At 49.0% G+C, this 19,897-nt stretch overlaps 7 protein-coding genes across 7 annotated transcripts; 4 read left to right on the top strand and 3 right to left on the bottom strand.

The window, feature by feature from the left end:
- Positions 1-809: 809 nt before the first annotated feature.
- Positions 810-2,988, bottom strand: ANOM_002648 (guanine nucleotide-binding protein subunit alpha; the record flags this gene model as incomplete). The annotated part of the gene is made up of 3 exons (XM_015547905.1): positions 810-1,404; positions 1,464-2,504; positions 2,555-2,988. The coding sequence occupies 3 exons, from the start codon at positions 2,986-2,988 to the stop codon at positions 810-812; spliced, it is 2,070 nt and encodes a 689-aa protein (XP_015410277.1).
- A 1,609-nt stretch (positions 2,989-4,597) lies between these two features.
- Positions 4,598-7,085, top strand: ANOM_002647 (Hsp70 family protein; the record flags this gene model as incomplete). The annotated part of the gene is made up of 11 exons (XM_015547904.1): positions 4,598-4,624; positions 4,706-4,787; positions 4,832-5,027; positions 5,088-5,293; positions 5,361-5,764; positions 5,817-5,844; positions 5,995-6,265; positions 6,323-6,451; positions 6,512-6,572; positions 6,836-6,995; positions 7,048-7,085. 11 exons carry the CDS (start codon positions 4,598-4,600, stop codon positions 7,083-7,085), a joined length of 1,602 nt encoding a protein of 533 aa, XP_015410268.1.
- Positions 7,086-9,539: 2,454 nt separating this feature from the next.
- ANOM_002646 (uncharacterized protein) lies at positions 9,540-9,814 on the bottom strand (the record flags this gene model as incomplete). Its single annotated transcript, XM_015547903.1, has 2 exons — positions 9,540-9,599; positions 9,656-9,814. 2 exons carry the CDS (start codon positions 9,812-9,814, stop codon positions 9,540-9,542), a joined length of 219 nt encoding a protein of 72 aa, XP_015410269.1.
- Positions 9,815-11,246: 1,432 nt separating this feature from the next.
- Positions 11,247-11,915, top strand: ANOM_002645 (cupin domain-containing protein; the record flags this gene model as incomplete). The annotated part of the gene is made up of 1 exon (XM_015547902.1): positions 11,247-11,915. One exon carries the CDS (start codon positions 11,247-11,249, stop codon positions 11,913-11,915), a length of 669 nt encoding a protein of 222 aa, XP_015410270.1.
- A 1,137-nt stretch (positions 11,916-13,052) lies between these two features.
- On the top strand, positions 13,053-13,664 carry ANOM_002644 (uncharacterized protein; the record flags this gene model as incomplete). Its single annotated transcript, XM_015547901.1, has 1 exon — positions 13,053-13,664. The coding sequence occupies one exon, from the start codon at positions 13,053-13,055 to the stop codon at positions 13,662-13,664; it is 612 nt and encodes a 203-aa protein (XP_015410271.1).
- A 733-nt stretch (positions 13,665-14,397) lies between these two features.
- On the bottom strand, positions 14,398-17,051 carry ANOM_002643 (flavin-containing monooxygenase; the record flags this gene model as incomplete). The annotated part of the gene is made up of 7 exons (XM_015547900.1): positions 14,398-14,487; positions 14,775-15,596; positions 15,674-16,008; positions 16,071-16,219; positions 16,267-16,514; positions 16,613-16,971; positions 17,042-17,051. The coding sequence occupies 7 exons, from the start codon at positions 17,049-17,051 to the stop codon at positions 14,398-14,400; spliced, it is 2,013 nt and encodes a 670-aa protein (XP_015410272.1).
- Positions 17,052-18,017: 966 nt separating this feature from the next.
- Positions 18,018-19,480, top strand: ANOM_002642 (uncharacterized protein; the record flags this gene model as incomplete). The annotated part of the gene is made up of 5 exons (XM_015547899.1): positions 18,018-18,222; positions 18,279-18,298; positions 18,355-18,462; positions 18,522-18,910; positions 18,985-19,480. The coding sequence occupies 5 exons, from the start codon at positions 18,018-18,020 to the stop codon at positions 19,478-19,480; spliced, it is 1,218 nt and encodes a 405-aa protein (XP_015410273.1).
- Positions 19,481-19,897: the final 417 nt, after the last annotated feature.

Here is a 19,897-nt window from a genome sequence, read left to right as displayed (position 1 = left end):
CGATCCCTGCGTCGGTCATCTCTTTTTGGTTTTTTTTTTTTCGCCCCGCCAGCAAAGTCATCTTGTTGGACCCACTACCCGAACCATGCCTGAGGTAAGGGTGAGTGGAGTCGACCCATGCTGGCCCATCTTCCTGCTCCTTCCTTTTCCTTTTCTTGTCACTTATCTCATAAATGTCGCATGGTGGATATCCATGTGACTATACAGCTTCTCCCAGAGAGACACAGGCTAGGCAACATTGGTATCAACATTATCCCAATCTACATGGGCTTTTTACACCCAAAGTCTCACTGGCTTTGCTCTACCGCATTTAGCTCGATGTTCCATGTCCAACAGAAGCTGAGGCCCAAAGTTGTGCCGTTTTAGGCATTATTATGGCTTTGACCCCGGCTTTTTCGGAGCCGTTGTTCTGGTCTGGCCATAACATCGATAAAAGTTAGACGAACACTAGAGACTTCTTACGTCAATAGAAGCTGTTCACAACAAATTCAAAATGCTATTGGCCGCTTTCTATGTCTCACGGTAGGGTATGTGTTTGACGAAGAGTGGCGGGCGTACAATGCTGTCTGGACATGACAAGAAGGGCAAGATGAGGCAAGGATTGCCACGACGGAAAATGCAAAAAGCAAGAACACAACTACCTGATAATGCTACTGGCTATGTTCGGATAGATGGCTGAGCCGATCCTTTACCCAGGTGGAGCAACATACGAGACGGCAAATTATACACAACGGAAACCGGCCCCAGTGAATAGCAGAACACTGAATACAGCTGCAACGGAAAGGTGTAGGAATCCAAGAGGTACGGCATCACACCATGTTAACAACGGAAGAAGCATATGACAAGATCGTCTTGCCAAGCTCTTCAGGTCGCTTCAAGCTGGTGAAAGTGACAGAGATAGAGCGGTTGGATCTCTGCGCAATGGCCGAGAATGTGTTATAGAGATAATCCCTGACATCATCTACTGACTGGGGCTCTCCACTAAACATCCCCCAGTTGTCAAAGATGGTGCTGTCGAACGGTACCGTCCTCAGCTTCTGTTCAAGTTTATCCACTTTATGAATAAACAGAACTATCTCCGCGTGGCTGAGCTTTGCAGCCGAGCATACGCTGTCGAACAGCGTCAACTCTTCCGCCAGACGATTTGCATGATTATCTTCCGTTAACGTCTGGTCGTACGATCCTGCATCAACAAAATACAGGACCTTTGTTGCTCCATCAAATATGCGGCCCCATTTCTTTCTTTCACCGCGACTCCCCGAGGCATCACAGAAAATCACCTCCGACGGCCCGTTGGTATACCGCGCCAAGGTGATGCCTGTGGATCTCGTGTAGCACCACATTGTATCCTCTAAGGTGGGCATGTAATCTGGTTCAGTGATGCGTTCGACCGAGTTTAACAGGCTGCTTGATCAGTTGGCTTGTCATTCTGCTGCTGGGGATCGAGGGACCGAAGAACGTACTATTCAGCCCCATCATCTATAGCCTCAAGTCTCACCTCACCTAGGAGGCCACATTTCTGTATATACCCCCATATGTCTCTCATATCCCTGCGTACTTCGGCCATTCTGCCTTGTCGCTGCGGGATAGACATCTCATGTAACGTTTCCAGTAGCCGAGTGACAGAGTCAGAGGTACTACGCATCACTGCGTATTCCTCATCAACACTATCTCCGGTACAAAGTCGTTCTCCTACTTCTAGGAGCTGGCGCAGCTGACTGTTGAGTGACTCTAGGATAGTAAGTCTAGACTGAAAGAGCTGAGACATGTCTGAGGGACACCCAACAAGGAGATTTAGCACGTTCAATGCCGTGGACTTGCCGCTTTTGGAGGAGCCGAGAAGGAGGACTCTTTGAGAGACAGGTTCCACGCGAGCGGTTTCCACAATACTATCTGCGGAAGAAGGATAGGGTGATGCCTCTCCACCCCATAGGTTCCACAGAGCTATTGACGAGAGCCACTGGCTACTTTTCTTCGCTTGTCTCACACTAACAAGACTCGTAGCCCGGCTGCGTTGCCTAGAAAGAAGCATGCTTGAGACCAAGCTGGGAGCAGTACGGGGCCGACTTAGTCCTTCTCTCAAGCTCCATGCTCGCCCTGTATTAATGCTGTGGGTGGGGTGTCTTTGATTCGGATTGTATTCCGTAGGCCTCCAAATGATGCTAGCTTCTTCATCACTCATAATGGAAAATGCTCTCTCCGTAGCGTTGTCGTCGGGGACTACACTAGCCTCTTTATAGGAAGGCTTTACGGTGGTCCCTTTGAGCGCATGTACCATGGTCGATCTGGCTGCGGAGCAATAAACCCTCGAGCTGAATAGGTCCGAGTCGAAGGCGAATCTTGTTTCGATTAAACTCAAGTCTTCTGCAACGATGCTTTTCTTCGTCATCTCCGAGTCCGAGTCTCTTAACCAAAGCAAAGAGGAGGTATCATCTTTAATTCGGTTGAAGACAACCCGGGTCTCAGATCTCTGCAGAAAAAGGCTCTGTTCGATAATAGACTTGCTAAACAGGGATTAGCGAAATGACCATGCTGTTTCACGGTCGCAACCTACCACTGAAGCGCGGTTAAGAGAAGATTCAAGGCATTGACCTGATTGTTCAACAGGGATTGGAAATCAGTCGTCTCTTTCTCGTGCCACAAAATGCTGGTTTTATCCCGCATCGTGAGATGATCCTCCTGCATCCGAGACAGTCGCTGGTCCAGAAGTGACATAATCGCCTCACAGCAGCTTAGCGACGTTGTGATGTCGGCCGAAATTTGTGGGTCTTCTCCAATGCGGCTCCCTGGATCGAGAAGATCGAGCACTTCTTTGATTTGGCCAAGGGCGGCCTTCAGAGTCGATAACTGCCCAATAAGGATTCTTGCTCTGAGACCGATGCTCGTATAGCGGCCTTGCAAGTCGGTTAGGGTCTTGATGCTTCGGGTCGCCAGATCGATGATCCCAAGTATCGAGCCGACTGCACCGACTATGGATAACGGATCCATCTTTAGGGAAGTAGATAGCGTGAACTGCTGCAATCATGTCCTACTGTCTCACATTGTCAGGGCTCATCTTGAAGGCGGCACCGAGGGGTGGTTAACGGTGGTGGTTAGTGGGGGACGGTCAGCCGTGCCAGCTGGCAAACAGAAACGAGGCTGTGCTGATCTCAGCCTCGCTCATCAGAAAAAGCAAAGAAAGGTCCTTGGACACCTGGCAGAATACCGTTATTTTCATATTGCTAGATATTCTAGTGAACCTATTCTCCGAGTAGATATGGTTTGCCATCTACCTTCTCGGATGTACTGCACAGTAATGACTAGATTGAGTGGCTCCCTGGAGCGGGTTGTCCTTGTAAAGCTAAGGCAGGGGTTCGGTAGGGCTTATCGAGAGGCAGACTACGGGTGAGGCTATATACTCGTAAGTTGACAAGACTTGCCTCCACGTGAATATCCATAGCTGGATGACAGTGAGGTGGAATGGGCAGAGTCCGCCATGCTGGTTGGAATGACGCCAGAGAAATCGTACAGGTAACAAAAAGGAAATGAAAGGACGATGGGAAGAGAAGAGTAAGGACTACGAGGATATGATAAAGAAGAGGAGAAGGTAATAAGAAGAGAAAAATATGAGATGATAGAGAACGAAAAAACAAGGGACGAGGAGAGAAAGACAAGAAAAGTCCACACCGAATTTCCATCCCGTTAAGACGGGCAATATCAGGAAGAGCCCCCCACGGAGTCAGTACTTTATCCGGACCCTAGAATCCGCATGCCCAGAGTTTGTCGAACTAGCCTTGTCTCTCATGTGGTCCGTCTTCTCATCGGGGGACCATGGATTAAGTTCTCCCCATCAGGCATAGGACGACAAAGTGCGTTACCTTTGGATACAAGGCAGGTAAATGGTGGTGACGCAACAAGTTTTACTAAGGATGGATATATACAAACCAGTACTTTGGCGTTACTGCCTTGGTTAAGAGACCACTCGGCTTGCTGAGGTTCGTGAAGCTCCATAGCCTCAGGATCAAACCGGCCCTTTAATCGTACAAAGTGGTAGATACTTTGCTGTTCCTGCAGGAACCCTGCTAAATCGATCCCACTGTCAACGAGGCCATGCAGAACACGTCGTATCTCAGATGAACTATCGCGGATCATGAAAAGCGACATAGCTCACCCAAGATCCGTTCTTTGGTAAGATCCTTAGCTTCAGGGGCAGACTTGGAACGCGCTATGTAAAGAACGGTCCTGAGTTGCCATTCCTCTGCATCCTTTAAGCTAGCTCCGGAGTCTAACGTTGATATCTCTGGTTACATTCCGCGCAAAAATCCAGTTAAGCTTGTCATACCTTGGTCAGATATAGGATCCATTTTGATTCTCGAGGGTAACCATTGGAATATGCTTTTGAAGGCGGCATTCCCATCTGGAGAAATGCTGGCTGAGATATTTCACGGTGAAAAGGCCCATCTCTCAAAAGCAAGAAATACGAGTAAGGCCACACTGGATCGGTACAGCGCTTTGCTGACAATATCCAAGTCTAGCGGCAATTCTTACTTCTATATCTCACATTGACTTAGTCCGCTGAAGTACCAAACTTTCTGCCACTAGGTGCGGTAGGTAAAAAATGACGGGAGAGGACAACACTCTTATCGTGAGTATATCTAGAATGGCTATCAGAAAATACTCAGATCTTTTGGTGAAAGATATCAGCTAACCTATCGACACCTTACAGATTGCCATAGAGTTTGGAACGACATACTCGGGCATTGGGTACATACATACGGCTGCAGGGCGTGTACCTAGTAGACAGGCAAGTATAAGAACTCGGGCGAAGGAAACTCGCTAATGTTAACACTAGGATCTTCTAACCCACTGGCCGCTGAGAAATGCGACAAGCGAAAAGGCACCAACGTCAGTAACGACTGCGTCCACTATGGATACAAACTATATCTGAATATCTTATCTAGCGAGATACTTTACGATGGCAATAAACACACGATTGAATGGGGATTTCAGGCCCAAGGCAACATTAGGGCCTTGAAATATTTTACATTGTGAGTAAGAAACGGGCTTTTATTCACAAAAGCAATACTGACACATCTTTTGCGATAAAGGGAGCTGGATCCGAAAGCCAGAGCCAAGCTCAAGGCACTACGATCCGACACTGAATCCTCCCGATCCTTCGTGAGGAATCACGGACCTAGGAGTGCAGTTGTCGGGGAATATGAACCAAATCGCGATGCCAAGGATGTTTGTACAGATTACCTCCAGGCTATCTACCTGGCTGCCCTAGAGCAGATCAACAACCTATGGGTTCCAGGTGGGTCCACCAATGACCTAGGTCGTCTGGGATTAGCTCAGTCCTTCACTATATATCGTCAGAAAAGCCCCTAAAAGGTTCATTTTGACTGTCCCGGCTATCTGGACCGATCCAGCGAAAAATGCCACAAAGCAAGGTGCTAGGAGTGCTTTTGGCCAACGTGCCGATATTGAACTAATTGCAGAGCCACAGGCTGCGGCGATACATACCCTTAGTCAAGCGCACATGATACAGTCGGTTCGGGCGGGAAATCACTACATCATCTGCGATGCTGGTGGTGGCACAGTAGACCTGATCACCTACTGCGTCAAGAGAAAAGAGCCTTTGGAATTAGTTGAAAGCATCCCTGGGACTGAGGAAGCCTGTGGATCGATCTTCCTAAACCGCGCATTTGAAGACTTCCTAAAGGTAAGACTGGGGAGGTACTATACCGGCCGTAGGACTGAAACGCTGGAGAAATGGCTGCGCGATGTAAGTTTAAAGCCACCACTATATTGAACAGCACTCTAACAAACTGAACAAGGCGCGCCGGCGTTTCGATGTCGAGGGACGTCTGAAAATCGAAGCTTGTGTTGGCCCTCACTCAAAGCAGTAGATCAAACAACAGTTTACTGGGAGTCCGGACGATAGGTGGGAAATTTATCGTATGACTTTTCAACCGAGAACCGCTCTGCGTAGACCAGTTGACTGAATCTCAATAGTTCCACCGGAGTTGTACGGGGCCCGAATCCATGGCACGGAGGAAACCTGTCTGATCATTACTGGACGTGACGTTGCTCGGATGTTCGACCCCACTATCGTTAGGGTACTCAGTCTCATCAGTGACCAGGTCACAACTCTCATCCACCGGAGGCGTCACTGTCCTGAATTGGGAATTGTGATGGTTGGTGGATTTGGCCGAAGTGGCTACCTATACAAGCGAGTGAAGCACAAGTTTGAGCATCTAGCCACAGTCACGCGGCCCCCTGACGCGTAAGCATAGAGCTGAATGTATATCGCATAGGCAGCATGCTAATTGAAACTTATTAGATGGGCATCGATAGCCTTAGGAGCTCTATGCTGGGGAATGAACCATGAGACCGTTACGGCGAGAAAGCTACCACGGTGTTACGGCCAACAGGTCTATGTGAAATACAATCCCAATTGTGGATACCCAAGGTAAGTTTTCCCGCGAGCGAGTGTATCCTAACATGGGTGAGCAGAACATTAATCCCATAGTGTGCCCCACCCTGTCACTGGTGAACCCTCTCATGAGGCCATGCAATGGTTCGTTGAGGCGGTATGTCTCCAGCAGTCTCAAGACTTATCCCTAGCTCCCTCGGACTAAAATGAATATTATCTGAGTCAGGGTACGGAAGTGTCCGTTGACCAACCTTGGGAATTCCTGTTGGTAGCTTATTGTGACCCATCGATGGACGCAAAGTTGACAATATCTCTCTTGGCGTGGAGCCTTCACGTGAAGGGGGGAGCCACCAAATGTTCGCACTAAAGGTATGGCTTACAGCGAATATTATGCCTAAGATGTCTGATTGAGTTGATTAGAGCTACGAAGTGGGGTACATGACCATTGATCTAACAGAGCCGCGGAGAAGCGGCCCGGCTCCTTGCCTCAGGTCAGATGGAAAAGGTTCCTACCAAAAGCTAGATTTTAGGATGTGGCTGCTGTTTGGGAGTGAGATTGTTTTCCGAGCTGAATTTGAGGGTGAGTCTACCTGCCCAGCTGACCTAAGGCAGAATCATGACGTGAATTCTAGGCACCTCGCAGGACGCGCGGGCTAATTACACAAATTAAGCAAGGCTCACCTCGTTCTCTCTATGGCACATTGTTTTGACACCTTTGATTAGCTCTGCTACATACATAATGTGACTGATTACGCCCTGCGAAAGTATCCTGAGTCATGCAAGCTCAATAGGATCAAGAGTACTCTAAACTGTGACCAATAAAACGCAAAGTGATGGTACTATGTAGCTGCACTAGCTCCACCTACGGCTCTCATAACCCCACTACTGGCACACGGCCTATTGTAGTCCTAATACCAACAACAGGCTCGGCATAACGCGGGGACTGTGGACTTGGAGAAGGGTCTGACGGTATTAGGGAAGGTGGTGACACAGAAGGGCGCCTGGAACGTCCCTTTCGCGGCTCCATCTGTCGCGCCAATCTCGGTACCACGAAATTCATCCAACAGACGCAGCATATCAGCAGAACGGCACCCGCTACGCCAAGCCCTATTCCCAGTGACTCTGCTGCATTGAGCCCGCTGACGAGTATCAGTAATGAATTCAGGAGTGTCATGCACAGGAAAACGAAAGCATACCTCGAGCGACGCTGTAGGGAGACAGATCTTGGAATGATGTCGTATTGGCTAGATAGCTGAATGGGGGACAATGGAGGCATTGAACGTTATTACCCATCAAGCTCCTGTGCCACAGCTATCGTGTTATCCAAACAACACGTGTGGGCTTTATGTCATGAGATGAAGAATTAAGCAGCTTATCGTTTCAGCTGGATTGTTTATCTATTCTTGGGGAAAGCGCGTGATATATATGAGATTCTTGGATCTGATAACTTGAAAAAACCCTGTCACAATATGTTTTGCTATGTACGACGACCTAACCTCCGTGGAAATCCCACTGATGCGGCTGATGCATGGTAGCAAGCCCACAGTGGTGATTTCTAAATGTATATAAGGTCGAACGTTCTTTCGCATCTGATGGACAATCACTTTCACAACAGCGTGGCCAGCCTCTAGTTTGTTGCATAGAGGACTAGTCTCGGGGGTATGAAAAATGAAGGAATATACATTTACACCCTCATTCCATTCCCAGCCTCAGGCTACGTTGCCTTCCAATTGGGCCCAGCCCAGATGTGCATCCATGTGATCACAATAAACCTGATATGTGAGCCAGCCACGATTACTCGTCCAGCCTACGGGTACAGGGTCCTACCGGGTATGACAGCACTCAAATGGCAACAAGAGTAGTGTCGCACATGATCATACCTCTCAGCTTTCCTTGGTTTCTCCCGTAGTGAATAAGGGTAACCATGAGGATTGATCTGCGGTAATGACCTTTTTGCTTATTCTCGTGTATGCAGTTTGGTTTTCAACAGGCGCCCTTACCCAGTATTGCCAATTGGCGGATAACATCTGGGATTGTTGCATCCATCATGGTTATATTCCGATATTCCAGACTAGTGCTTGTTGCCTTATTTGAACTAAGATTGAAACAGATATCTGGGCACGGAACTATCTTTCTATGTTATTTGATTAATTACGATCAGCCCTAGTGGCACTAATGACCATACGTTGTGTTTAACAAGTATACTGGAGTGTCCAGGGATTAACCTATGTATAGTTTGGCATTATCTAATCTGGAAGGAAAACTGAGAGATGTGACCTCAGCATTGGCATGACTGTATGGGGGTAACCAAGAAGCATCTCATATGTTATTTTGTTTTGATTTTTTTTTTCTCATAACAATGCCATAACGAAATGATTCAATGCATGTCATCCATGGACAATTTTGTTGCTCAAGATTTGCTGCAGGCACTTTGATTCCTACCAAGGTAGCTTGGGGAGGCTCGCAACAAGAGTGTATAAGGGAATGCGACGTAGAAGAGTTAGAATAGTGGCCTCGTCTCTAAATACCCCAGAAATGTCTATACGGTGGTATTTATTCCGAACCTGTCCCAAGTCTCTTCGCACCCGCATGCTACTCTGCCATGGGTCCATGTGGGGCAGAAATCAATGGTTGGGTGAGCGACATCTCAACCCTGGAACCAGATGCCACAGTACAACAAGCCCTAATTCCGAACATAAAGAAGGTTACAATGGGGCGACGTCACTGACTTAGCTGTCATAGACGTAATCTGATTCATTATGGAGGTGACAATATCTGTCTTAGATTCTTCGGGGTTTGGGCTACAAGCGCTGGCCATGGAGGTTATTCCTATACCTAGTACTAACAGAGCTTCTTTAGGAACACTGGTGAAAAGTATCGCCGGATCCATCCGATATTAACTCCTTCCCATTTGGGCTACGATACAGGAAAACCTGAACCACATAATAGGACCAGGGAAAACCCGTACCAAGGCTAATTACACAATTAGAATTATTGATGGGAAATATCCCTTAATACCACCTTGTATGCTCCATCATGGTTCACCGGCCATTGCAACATGGTTTACCTAGAGCCTGGCATATATTAGAATCCGTGGGCGATTAGCGCAGCAATCCTCTTTGACTTACCACCGGTGCCAGACATCGTCATCATCATCGCGGCTGCATGGGTCACGGTAAGCGCACTTTACAAGTTGTTAGTTGATTTTCAAGGGCTGCCACCGCAAAATCTATCACTTACCACTCCGGGGGCACCGGGGAGGCCAGCGCGACATGAGACACACTTAAGGCCTTCTTCACAGAACCCGCCGGGGTAGGGGGCACAAATTTCACCTGGTTTCCGGCCGGCAGCGACCAGAGCTGGAGCGCATGTGGCGATGAGAAGGGCGAGAAGCTGCATTGTGAATGATTGCGAGAGAAAGCTTTGCTTCGGTAGAGGGCTCAAGGAATGGACAATGGTTGATGGGTTTGATTAATTCATGGAAAATGGAATAGACTTCTGGAGACTCGCAGAGATTTTTATAGCCGTCGAGCTCCCTGTGGATGACAACATGACTATAGTGATTTGGCTGTTTTCATTCATTATCTTTCAGATATGAGTCCATGACGGTCTAATCACAATTCTGACTTCATGACTATTCATTCAGTTTGGCTACAAGTGATACGGTGATGTTGTATTCAACTCTAAAGCTATTCCAATACACAGGACAGTAGCCATACATGCCACATGTGCATGATAGTGTGAGAAATCCAAGTCCTCGAAAAACGCAATATACCCCGTGGTCTCGACTATAATGTTGTTATCAAGCCTGCCTGCATGGTCCTCAGTGCATCATCGATTTAACAATAAACACCAAATTTGATCCGACTGTGGAAGAGCCGTAAGGTTAACGGACCGCCGGATAGCATCTCCGCAGCTTCCGTAAAACTTAGTCTGACGGCGGAGTTATGACCTCAGTTACCTCAGTGCAGTGGCCAGAACGCATGTCCGCTTTCGGGTCCGTCTAATGATCTGTGCGTTGAGAGGAGAGAGCGATGAGATAGCTAGAATATCATTCGGTCTCTTCTATGTCGAAGTGGAGGTCTACGGAGCATAATCCCAGGACACAGTGAACGGTAGCAATCGAACTAGGACTTGGACCAACTGCTCTGTTATTCTCATGTCAAAGGCCTCTCGGGTTTGAACCTTGGATCTAGTCTAGCTGATGAAAACAACAACAACTTGATTGAAGTCCTGACTACCCTATGCCATGAAAATCGATGCGTTCTGTCGGTCTCTTCTGTTCTTGATTCCTGGGTTATGCATGGTATGGCAGTGTCCAGGTGTGGAAGACGGCGGCTAGTATAGCTTTGCGGATGTTTTCACATGGGCTATCATCTATATACCGGGTCAGATGGCTTCCTGCTTTCATTAGAGTTAAATAATTATCTGTCTCCATGCAAACCATATTTCGCCTACTAATCTGTGCCCTTGTATTGGATGTTTAATCCAGTTTTTCACCTGCGAGTACGGCAAAGACATGAAGTGCACCTTATTCTGACTTTGCTTCACGCGCCCCAGTTACGATAATGACCATTAATAAATCTTCATATTCACTACTCTACGGGTCAAGACATTTGAGCCATCATTTTTTAGTGAAGAAAGCTTGCCCCGCACGGGTAAGGATTCCGACTCGGATCTGTTACCGACCGACCTTGCTGGCTATATAACAGCAATATTCCACCCAGCGATTTAGCCGTTCTGCTCTAAAATAACCCGGAGGAATCCGACCAAGGCACAACTAAACAAGCCCGAGTATCTCCGTCTCTCAAAACAGATAAAACCGAGCAGGATGGTTGAAGTGAGACAGTATCACCTCTCTCCCACGGATCTCATCCCCAACTCGCCAAGACCACTACTCCACTACAAGAATGTTCTAGCCAAGGCCAACAACGCACATTGCGACCCAGTCGACGTGTGGGACATGTTCACAAAGAACGAATGGAACGTTCACTGGATTTTCCGCTACAGTCCCACTCAAATATCTCACTACCACTCCCAGGCGCACGAATGTATGGCCGTGCTCTCAGGCACTGCCAGTATCCGTTTCGGTGTCGCGGATACCTCACCGGATATGGATGAGAATACACACGGTTCTGCCTGGGAGGAAGGTGGTGTTCTACTAGAGGCGGAAGCTGGCGACGTTTTTGTTATACCAGCTGGCGTGGCACATAAGACACACAATACGAAGCCCGAAGCCGAGTTTGCACTGTTGTCGCCGGGAACAGGACACGGTATCAAACGAGAGGATAAGAAAGCCTTGTCTGAGATTACTCTGGACGGGTTCACTATGATGGGGGCTTACAGCGGGGGTGACTGGGACTTTGTTGCAACCGGGGGTGATTATGAAAAGGTGTGGTCTGTGCCGAAGCCAAAGTACGATCCAGTGTTTGGGCCTTCGGAACAGGGACTTTGCAAGACATGGCGTGGAGGTGACACTGAGCCTAAGGCTCATCTCTAGGGTGTGTCTGAGCTTGTATGTTGATATGCGTGAGAGCGTTTTCATAGCGCCTTGATGGTATTGTCTGTATCGAAAGAACTAATATGATTGATATCCGAGTCCATGTACCATTATGGTAACCATTCACCATACAACTCATTCGTAACCTATTGCTGGCGTGCATTGGTTCCGGCAGTGTTGATCCTTAGGATCGGCTTGTTATCTACGATCGGAGACTGTCCCGAGACGTGAGCCCTGCTTTGGTATTGTCTAAGCTCCGAGCAAGCCTTGCCCTTCGGACACTGGATGAGTGATCTAAACATAATAAAACTCGGACAGTGTGTTTATATGTGCCTTGTACAACTGCTACGAAATCCCGGAAGCATGCCTCTACCAAATTCCAAGGCCATCCTCCTCGCCCGCTCAATTACATCCTTCTATTCCGTTTGAATTCTAAACTATTGGCTCTGAGAGAAGTATCAGGATTGAAATCTCAGTTCCCCAAGCTCAGCCTTGCAACCATTTCCTAGAAAACGTGGAAAAGCTACGGGTTATGGTAGGCGACTTCGGCCGAGCCGGTCTGGATAAAGATCGGCATCTCGGTTCGGAACTCGCCCCCGAAAGAGCTCCCCGGTTGGTGGTCTGATATGATATGTCCCAACGGCATTTAGCATTTATATAGGGTTGGCTTAAAAGGGGGAACATTGACTCACCCCAAGATTTATGAGATCTATCCTCCGACAATACACTGACATTTTAGGCATATCTCTCTGCCTATACAGCGAGCCCGACGTAGTGCTGATCACCACATGTTCCGGCATTCACTCCCGGATACTGAACTAACGATGACCTCGAGCACACCTTGGCTCATGGAAGCGTTTCGTCATTGGGTCATGAGCCTGGACGATAAGGAGGTACACGTGGGGTGCAATTCACCACTTTGTGGGATAAAAGACCCAATGACAGAGCGAGAACTGGATAGTCTACTGAGTTTCGAGTGAATAATCAGACGGGGTCAAAGGCCTCGGTGCCTTGAAAGGTTTAGGGTATTGTTCTCCACGATACTCGACGTGAAAACAATCCCCACGACGCACTACCCAGGAGGTTGGAGTCATTGATTACATTTACTATTGATCTTCCGCGCGTCTGAAACCAAACATGACAGGAGAACGCGCAATAGAACCACCCGAGGAAGACATGGATGATGAAATTGTGGCTCTTCTACGGCAAATTGAGGAGATCGATTTATTCGGCGAGAAACAAAAAGGAAAGGGTCGAGCCAATGAACCGTTGGACATTGATATAGCCGTGACAGCGTTTCGCGATGATGTGCGAACGCACGTTGGGTTCTTGAATGATCTCAAGCTTGCTCAAAGTATTGGTGATGCTGTGTATATGGACGGCCCAGCCATTGCAGGCATCACGCAAGGAGAGTTGCAAGCCCAGCGTGATCGACAACTAGCCATTACAGTGAGCGCCGATGATCCGGAACTTCAGAACCCTCCGCGTGGGAAATTGCATAACCACTCTCATCCTTTAAACATACCTCGGGACTTCCTCAACGGACAGGGTGATATTGATTGTGGTTCTGATGAAGACAGAGGTGGTCCTTCGAAAACATATGTGGAGCGCCAGAAAGAAGCGATGGAGAAGCTAACTCACCAAAAGCAACAATGCTGTACCTGCTTCGATAGCTTCAATCAAGCGATATGGTTGGCTTGGAATGCGGTGACCTCTACTGCACAGATTGCCTCAAGAGCCTTTTCATGAGAGCGACTAAGGATGAGCAACTCTTTCCTCCGAGATGCTGCCGCCGGCATATTCCCTTATCGCTCATTGAGAAACAAATGACCACCGAAGAAATGGATGTATTTGAGAGGGCAACAATTGAATTCTCCACGACCAACAGAACCTACTGCAGCAACACTGATTGTGGCAGATTTATCGTCCCGACTAACATAGTAGCCCAGCAGGCGAAGTGCGAGTACTGCGGCTCCTTAACTTGCACAATGTGCAAGAATACCTTTCACCATGACGATTGTCCAGAAGACACCGCTCTCCAGGAAACATTGGAACTTGCCAGAAGCCAAGGGTGGCAGCGTTGCGTCTCCTGCAAGGCGATGGTTGAACTGACAATAGGTTGCTACCACATGAGGTAGGATTTATTTCTCTCCTGGGCTCTTGTCTCAGTTCTGGAACAGTGCTGACGAAGTGTCTAGGTGTAATTGCAAGGCTGAATTCTGCTACCTGTGCGGCAGAAAGTGGAAATCCTGTCGCTGTGTAATGTGGTAGGAGGGGAGACTCGTTGCCAGAGCAGAACAGATTGTGGATCGGGAAGTTGACTATGCGCTGCCTCAGCAAGAGCGTCAACGCCGCATTGCCCAGGTGCGAAATAACTTGCTGGAGACGCACGAGTGTGAACACTCGCGACGCTTCGAGCGCATCTTGAACGGTAGTAGACACGGGCATCAATGCGAATTGTGTGGGGCACGTCATTGGAAATTTATTTTGCGATGCCGTCGTTGTCAGTTAGACGTGTGTCAAGATTGTCGGATGCATCGTGTGTGATGAGGTATTCTTCATCGAAGAACTTCTATAATATTATGAGCTATATTATATGCCTTTGTTGAGGGTGGTTTTAGTTCCCAGGTGCTCTTCCAGGGATTGGTTTGAGGATGTACACTGTTTCTAGTGCATGCCTCTCTCTGGAAGCAACTGCTCACACGATAGGCTTTTAAGTGAGGTCTTATATGTTTTACAATGGATGGAAAAAGATCAGGACCTGATTCCAAACGCTGATATGTTCAATTCAACCACGTACATTCTCCCGTTCGGATATGATACCGCTATCTACAGTAACGTACATTTATGCGGACTTACTCGAGCAGAATGGGGCGTGTCCAGATATGCTGGAGGTAGTATACCTTCCAAAGAGGCCTTAATCTGCAGGGCTAACGTGCGCGAGTGCCACCGGTGTTGTTGCGTATAGCCACCCGCGATCCACAGGTTCTCGAGGCGCGATTGACGCTTCCACAAGCCACGTATCTCACCCTCAGCGTCAATACCCCATGTCGCGTCAAGGCGACCAGCGATTTCACGAGGGCCAAGGACCTTCTCGGTCTCAGTCTCAGTCTCCTTACCAGAAGAGTGTCCGCCCAGGGTTCGGATGGCAGTATCGCGCATATCCTTGTCGGCAAATCCGGTGCACCATACCACGGCATCTGCATCAGCGGTGCTTCCGTCTGAGAAACGTAGCCCTGTGGCCGTGTACGCAATGGGCTCGACTCCGGCCTTCATGCCTGCCTTACGGTCCGTGAGCAACTTGGTGCCACCCACATCCACGTAGTGCCCGCCCGCTCGCTCCAGCAGGTTGTGCATCAATGCCGTGTCCGGGTCGCGACTGTCGATAACCGGGAATCCAGCGGCTGCGAGAGCGTCGTAGCGATGCGGTTCCTCCGCTGCGAACTGCGCGATCAAACCCCGAGCGAGCTGGGCGTCTACATGCGACGGCAGCGTCATGAAGAGTCGATCAGCGAACTCAACACCCATGTCATAGGCTCCGAGACTGTGCTTGTCGCAGACGTATTCAACTGGGACAACGTAGGTTGGAGATCGAACAACCATTGTTGTCTGGAGACCAGCGCTGTGACAGTCCTCGAGAACGTCGAAAGCAGTGTTGGCAGATCCAATTACGAGGACGGACTACCGGAGATCCATTCTCGTTAGCTAACACAACCATATTTCTGGGATCTTTCTGACTTGGTGGAAATGACACTGACCTTGGCTCCAGTCTCTGTTAACTGCTTTCCATTTTTGTACTGAGCCGAATGGAGGCTGGTTCCTTGATATAGATGACCATCTACTACCTTTGGCAGATACGGCTCCTGGGATGCGATGCCGGTCGCAAGCACGAGATGCTTACAGTGGGCTGTTTGCTGGCCAGCAGGTGCCTTAACCTTGACCTCCCAAAGTTTGGTGGATAGGTCGTACCTGGTCGACAGGATCTGCGCGGAGGTGATGATATTCAGGTTGAAGGTTTCGACATACCGTCTGACCTGCGAAGCCAGCTCCTCTCTAGTCAAAAGGTGAGGAGCTCGAAGCTCCTCGTCATAAGCTAGATTGTGCACCCGGTGTCAGTGTACTCTCCTCCACTCTTGGTGGCCTGCTGATACTTACCCATGTAGGGCATGTCACAGAATGATGTGGGGATGTGAAACCGCATGCAATCATAGCGCAGGGCCCAGTTATCGCCAGGTCGCGGATTACGCTCGGCCATGACACTATCGACACCAAGCGCTTTGAGACGTGCTGCAAGAGTGACAGCGCTGCACAGTGTCAGCTATGCCAGGATTGTTGTCTTCACATAACTTACGCGTTTCCGCCCCCGATAATAAAGACATCTGTGTCGAATGTCGCAAGACCATCCAATTGCCTCCCAGGAGATTTCAGCAATGCCTCGTCCTCTTGCTGCACGTCTAAACCCTCGAGAAATGTGCTCAGGACCCAGATCTTCCACTCAATTGTCTCATCGCGGTTCTTAACAGGAAGTAGAACGACTTTCCCTTTGCAATTAGCACCGGGAGAGGCAGTTCGGAAGGCAATACCACAGTCGATAAATTGCTGTAGACACGGACAATGGTCAGCTACAACGTTCAGATACCAGCACTCTGTGCGTTTCAGTTAACGGCTCACAAGCGTCGGCGTAGCGGGAGGAAGACTGCGCCTCCATCAACAGCAATCTCCCCTTCAATTTCCCTCAAGTTCTTTGTTTCCAGTAAGCTCGTGGTGATTGTGCTAGGGCCGCTGAATGTACGGAGGTGGTAAGTGAGCGCCAGCTGATCTTTCCAATATGCCTGACTGGCAAAGAAACAACTCTCAACAGCGATCGCATCATCATCCGCCAGTGCAGCGCTCAAACGGCGCAACACAGTGCGCGCCAGCTTCACCGGCTCGTCGCCAGTGATAGAACCTGGATCTATCGTCCCAGGAGGGATTGTAGGAAGCGGCTGGTGAGCCATCATCTGGCGCAGATCCGCTCTTGGCGGACACTCATCGTGTAACAAGGACGGGAAATCGTCTGGATAATTGTTATGCGTTAGACCCTGCATCCTTTGGACTGATCATCTGCAATATCCTGGGAAACTCACTGGAAGCCATGGTGGAAGTTGCAGTGTATGAGGTGCTGGACCATGCGGCGGGGGGTGGCAGCATTTAGCAGCTGCCTCGCATCTGCATGGCAAAGGCTATCGCAGTCCAAGCGTGTGATTCAGCGTCAGATATCCACATCTAGACTGGCATCGCCATGCGGAGCAAACCCCGATGTATGCCATTATTGGCCAGGAGGGCCCTTGTGAAAGTCTAGTGTGATGACGGATTCCAATTGGTGCTCACTTGGTATGAGGGCTCGCAACTCAAATGTTAACTTTGCGAGATGCATCGCGAGGCTTCCAAGTATTTTCCTGCCATTTCCGGCCACAGTCGCGACAACGGTGGCGATACATGATCTGGGCACCACATTTATCCCGATTAGACGAGGTATCGAGCCCCTTTAAAGGGCCCGCTACTGTTCTGTGAATTTTCCACAGGGGCGACCACAACGGGTGGGACCCACTGGCGGTGCAGAATACGGAGCACAGGTCCATCCATCACATTGACTGCAGGCCTTAGCGCAGTGACCTGTCATCCGGCCAAAAGATAGCAGCCTATGGGAGCCAATCCAGGTGGATTCACTGACATCTGGTTGGAAGCTGGACGAAGCTAGAGCGAACGGATGCTTCCTTCCGGCCCTTAGCGTGCAGACATTCTCTCATCCGAAGAGCTGTCAGATAACAACATTATGGGATCCGATGCGGATACGGGCTGCTCTAATACGGAGTGGGCCATAGTCTGTCCATTGTATATCTACATAATTATATGCAGAAGAGGACGTCTTTGTTTGTGAAACTGCCCAACGATGTAGCCTTGATTCTATCGCCGATTTGCAACAAGCTTGGCAGAACTTTACCCTGGTGTCGATCCTCAATGGATAGATCTGGGTTAGCCCTTGTTCTCTATAATTAAAGAACGAACTTCCCATGTTCACACGGCTTGTCCGTCCAGACTCTAGTAGTCACGGATGTCAATATGTCACCAGAAGAGCTCGATGCCCTGCTCGCGGCTCCGGCTCTTGTACCGCCGCCCGGGGTCACGCCGAATTTCGACAATCCTAGCAGCCACAATGACTATGCTTGGGGTATAACAACCGTCTGTATGGTCGTTGCGACGCTATGTCTCTGTCTGCGATGGTATGTCCGGATCTGGTTGGACAGGAGAGTCCGTATTGAGGATGGTATGTTGGATCACTGAAATCACTGAAACTAAAGGGCGTGGCTAACACCTGGCTAGCTTTAACAATCGGTGCATATGTGTGCTCGTCTGTTCTAATCGATACTCACATTCATAATGAACTAATAATGCTTAGGGCGCCTACTGGGGTACAGCTTACGCTGCCTATGGGATGATTTACACTCCTGGCTACTATGTCCACACCTGGGACCTTCGTAACCGGGACCTCATCCGACCGCTCTATGTGGGTTTCTCTCTTTTTGCACGGATGGCTGATCCGAGCTAATCGATTTGTTCCATTAGCTCATTCTAGTTTATGGTTGTTGCTACTCCGCAACCCTCCCACTGATCAAGACAGCCATCTTGATGGACTGGTGTCGTGTGTTTGTCAGCGTTAACCGAACAAAGAGTTTCTTCTGGTGGGGATGCATGACTGTGTCATTTTTTCAATGCCTCTGGGGGCTCCTCTGTATCCTCCTTCTCAACATGCAATGTCGCCCGCACAGAGCTATTTGGGAATTCTACCTTCCAAGCAAATGCTACTCACTCCCAGATGTTATGCTGTGCTCCGCGGCCGTGCAAGTCATCTCCGACGTGTGCATGTTTCTGCTACCCCAGAAGATGATTTGGAGCCTCCACATGAACTGGCAGAAGAAGATGGGCATTTCAATCATTTTTGGTGTCGGTATTCTGTCAGTACTTCCAACCAGCCCCAGCCCCATTCGAGCATCTCCCACGTCTCCCCGCAGATCTAACCATGTTGCAGCGCCTCCATTGCGGCGTGTTTCCGCCTAGCCCATACCGTCACCTTCGCCAAGTCAACCGACACCATGTACTTCATTGGGCCTCTTCTATTCTGGGCCTGCGCGGAGATGACCTGCGGTTTCTTCATCTTCAGCGTGCCCTGCCTATCGAAGCTAGCCATGGAGTCCGGACTCCGGAGCCGGTTATCCAGCGCTCTGGGCCTCAGCGACAAGTCCGTCAGCGGCCCTTCTGACAAAGGCGCAACCCCCAATTCTGGGCCTCGCGCCAAGCCCAAGCCATGGAGGATTTCAGAAACCAACTACTCGAAGATCGAGGAGGGCAGTGTTATACCGCTGACAAACGTTTCAGTGACGCAGCATGACCCCAGCGAGGGGCGCCTTTCACGCGACGAAAACCGCTCTCCGATGAGTGTGGTTCGGACCATGGACGTCAACGTCAGCTCTACCGATGGCACTGGTGTTAAGCTACAAGATCACCGCGTCCCTTGGGAGCATTAGCTATCATGTTCGCAACTGGCGGTATCTGGCGTTTTCGGGGCATAATACTATGGGAAGGAGTACGGGACATCTCATACTTTGGGGCTAGGTTTTCTTTTCACACAGTGGAGTCTTAAAAACAACGATTTATATCATAGTATTTTATTAATCTACAGATTCTCGGCTGTCTTTTGGTAAACAATATGCCTGAACAAGATAAAAATGTGTGCTTCGGATTAGACCTCCCGAGCCATATATACCTACCCAATACTATCAAGATTAAAGGGATGGACAGTGGATAACCCAGGTTGTGGTGTATATAAATACATCCCCATTGTTGGCTCTACCAGAATCATAATATCGATATTCCTATAGACTAGCCAATGGGAATCCCGTACATGCTTATATAATACCATTTTGATGACACTAAACTCGTAA

Source organism: Aspergillus nomiae (genome assembly GCF_001204775.2).
Source record: "Aspergillus nomiae NRRL 13137 chromosome Unknown contig00033, whole genome shotgun sequence".
Lineage (NCBI taxonomy): Eukaryota > Fungi > Ascomycota > Eurotiomycetes > Eurotiales > Aspergillaceae > Aspergillus > Aspergillus nomiae.
The sequence above is the reverse complement of the archived record's forward strand: the minus strand, read 5'-3'. Positions and strand labels throughout refer to the sequence as shown.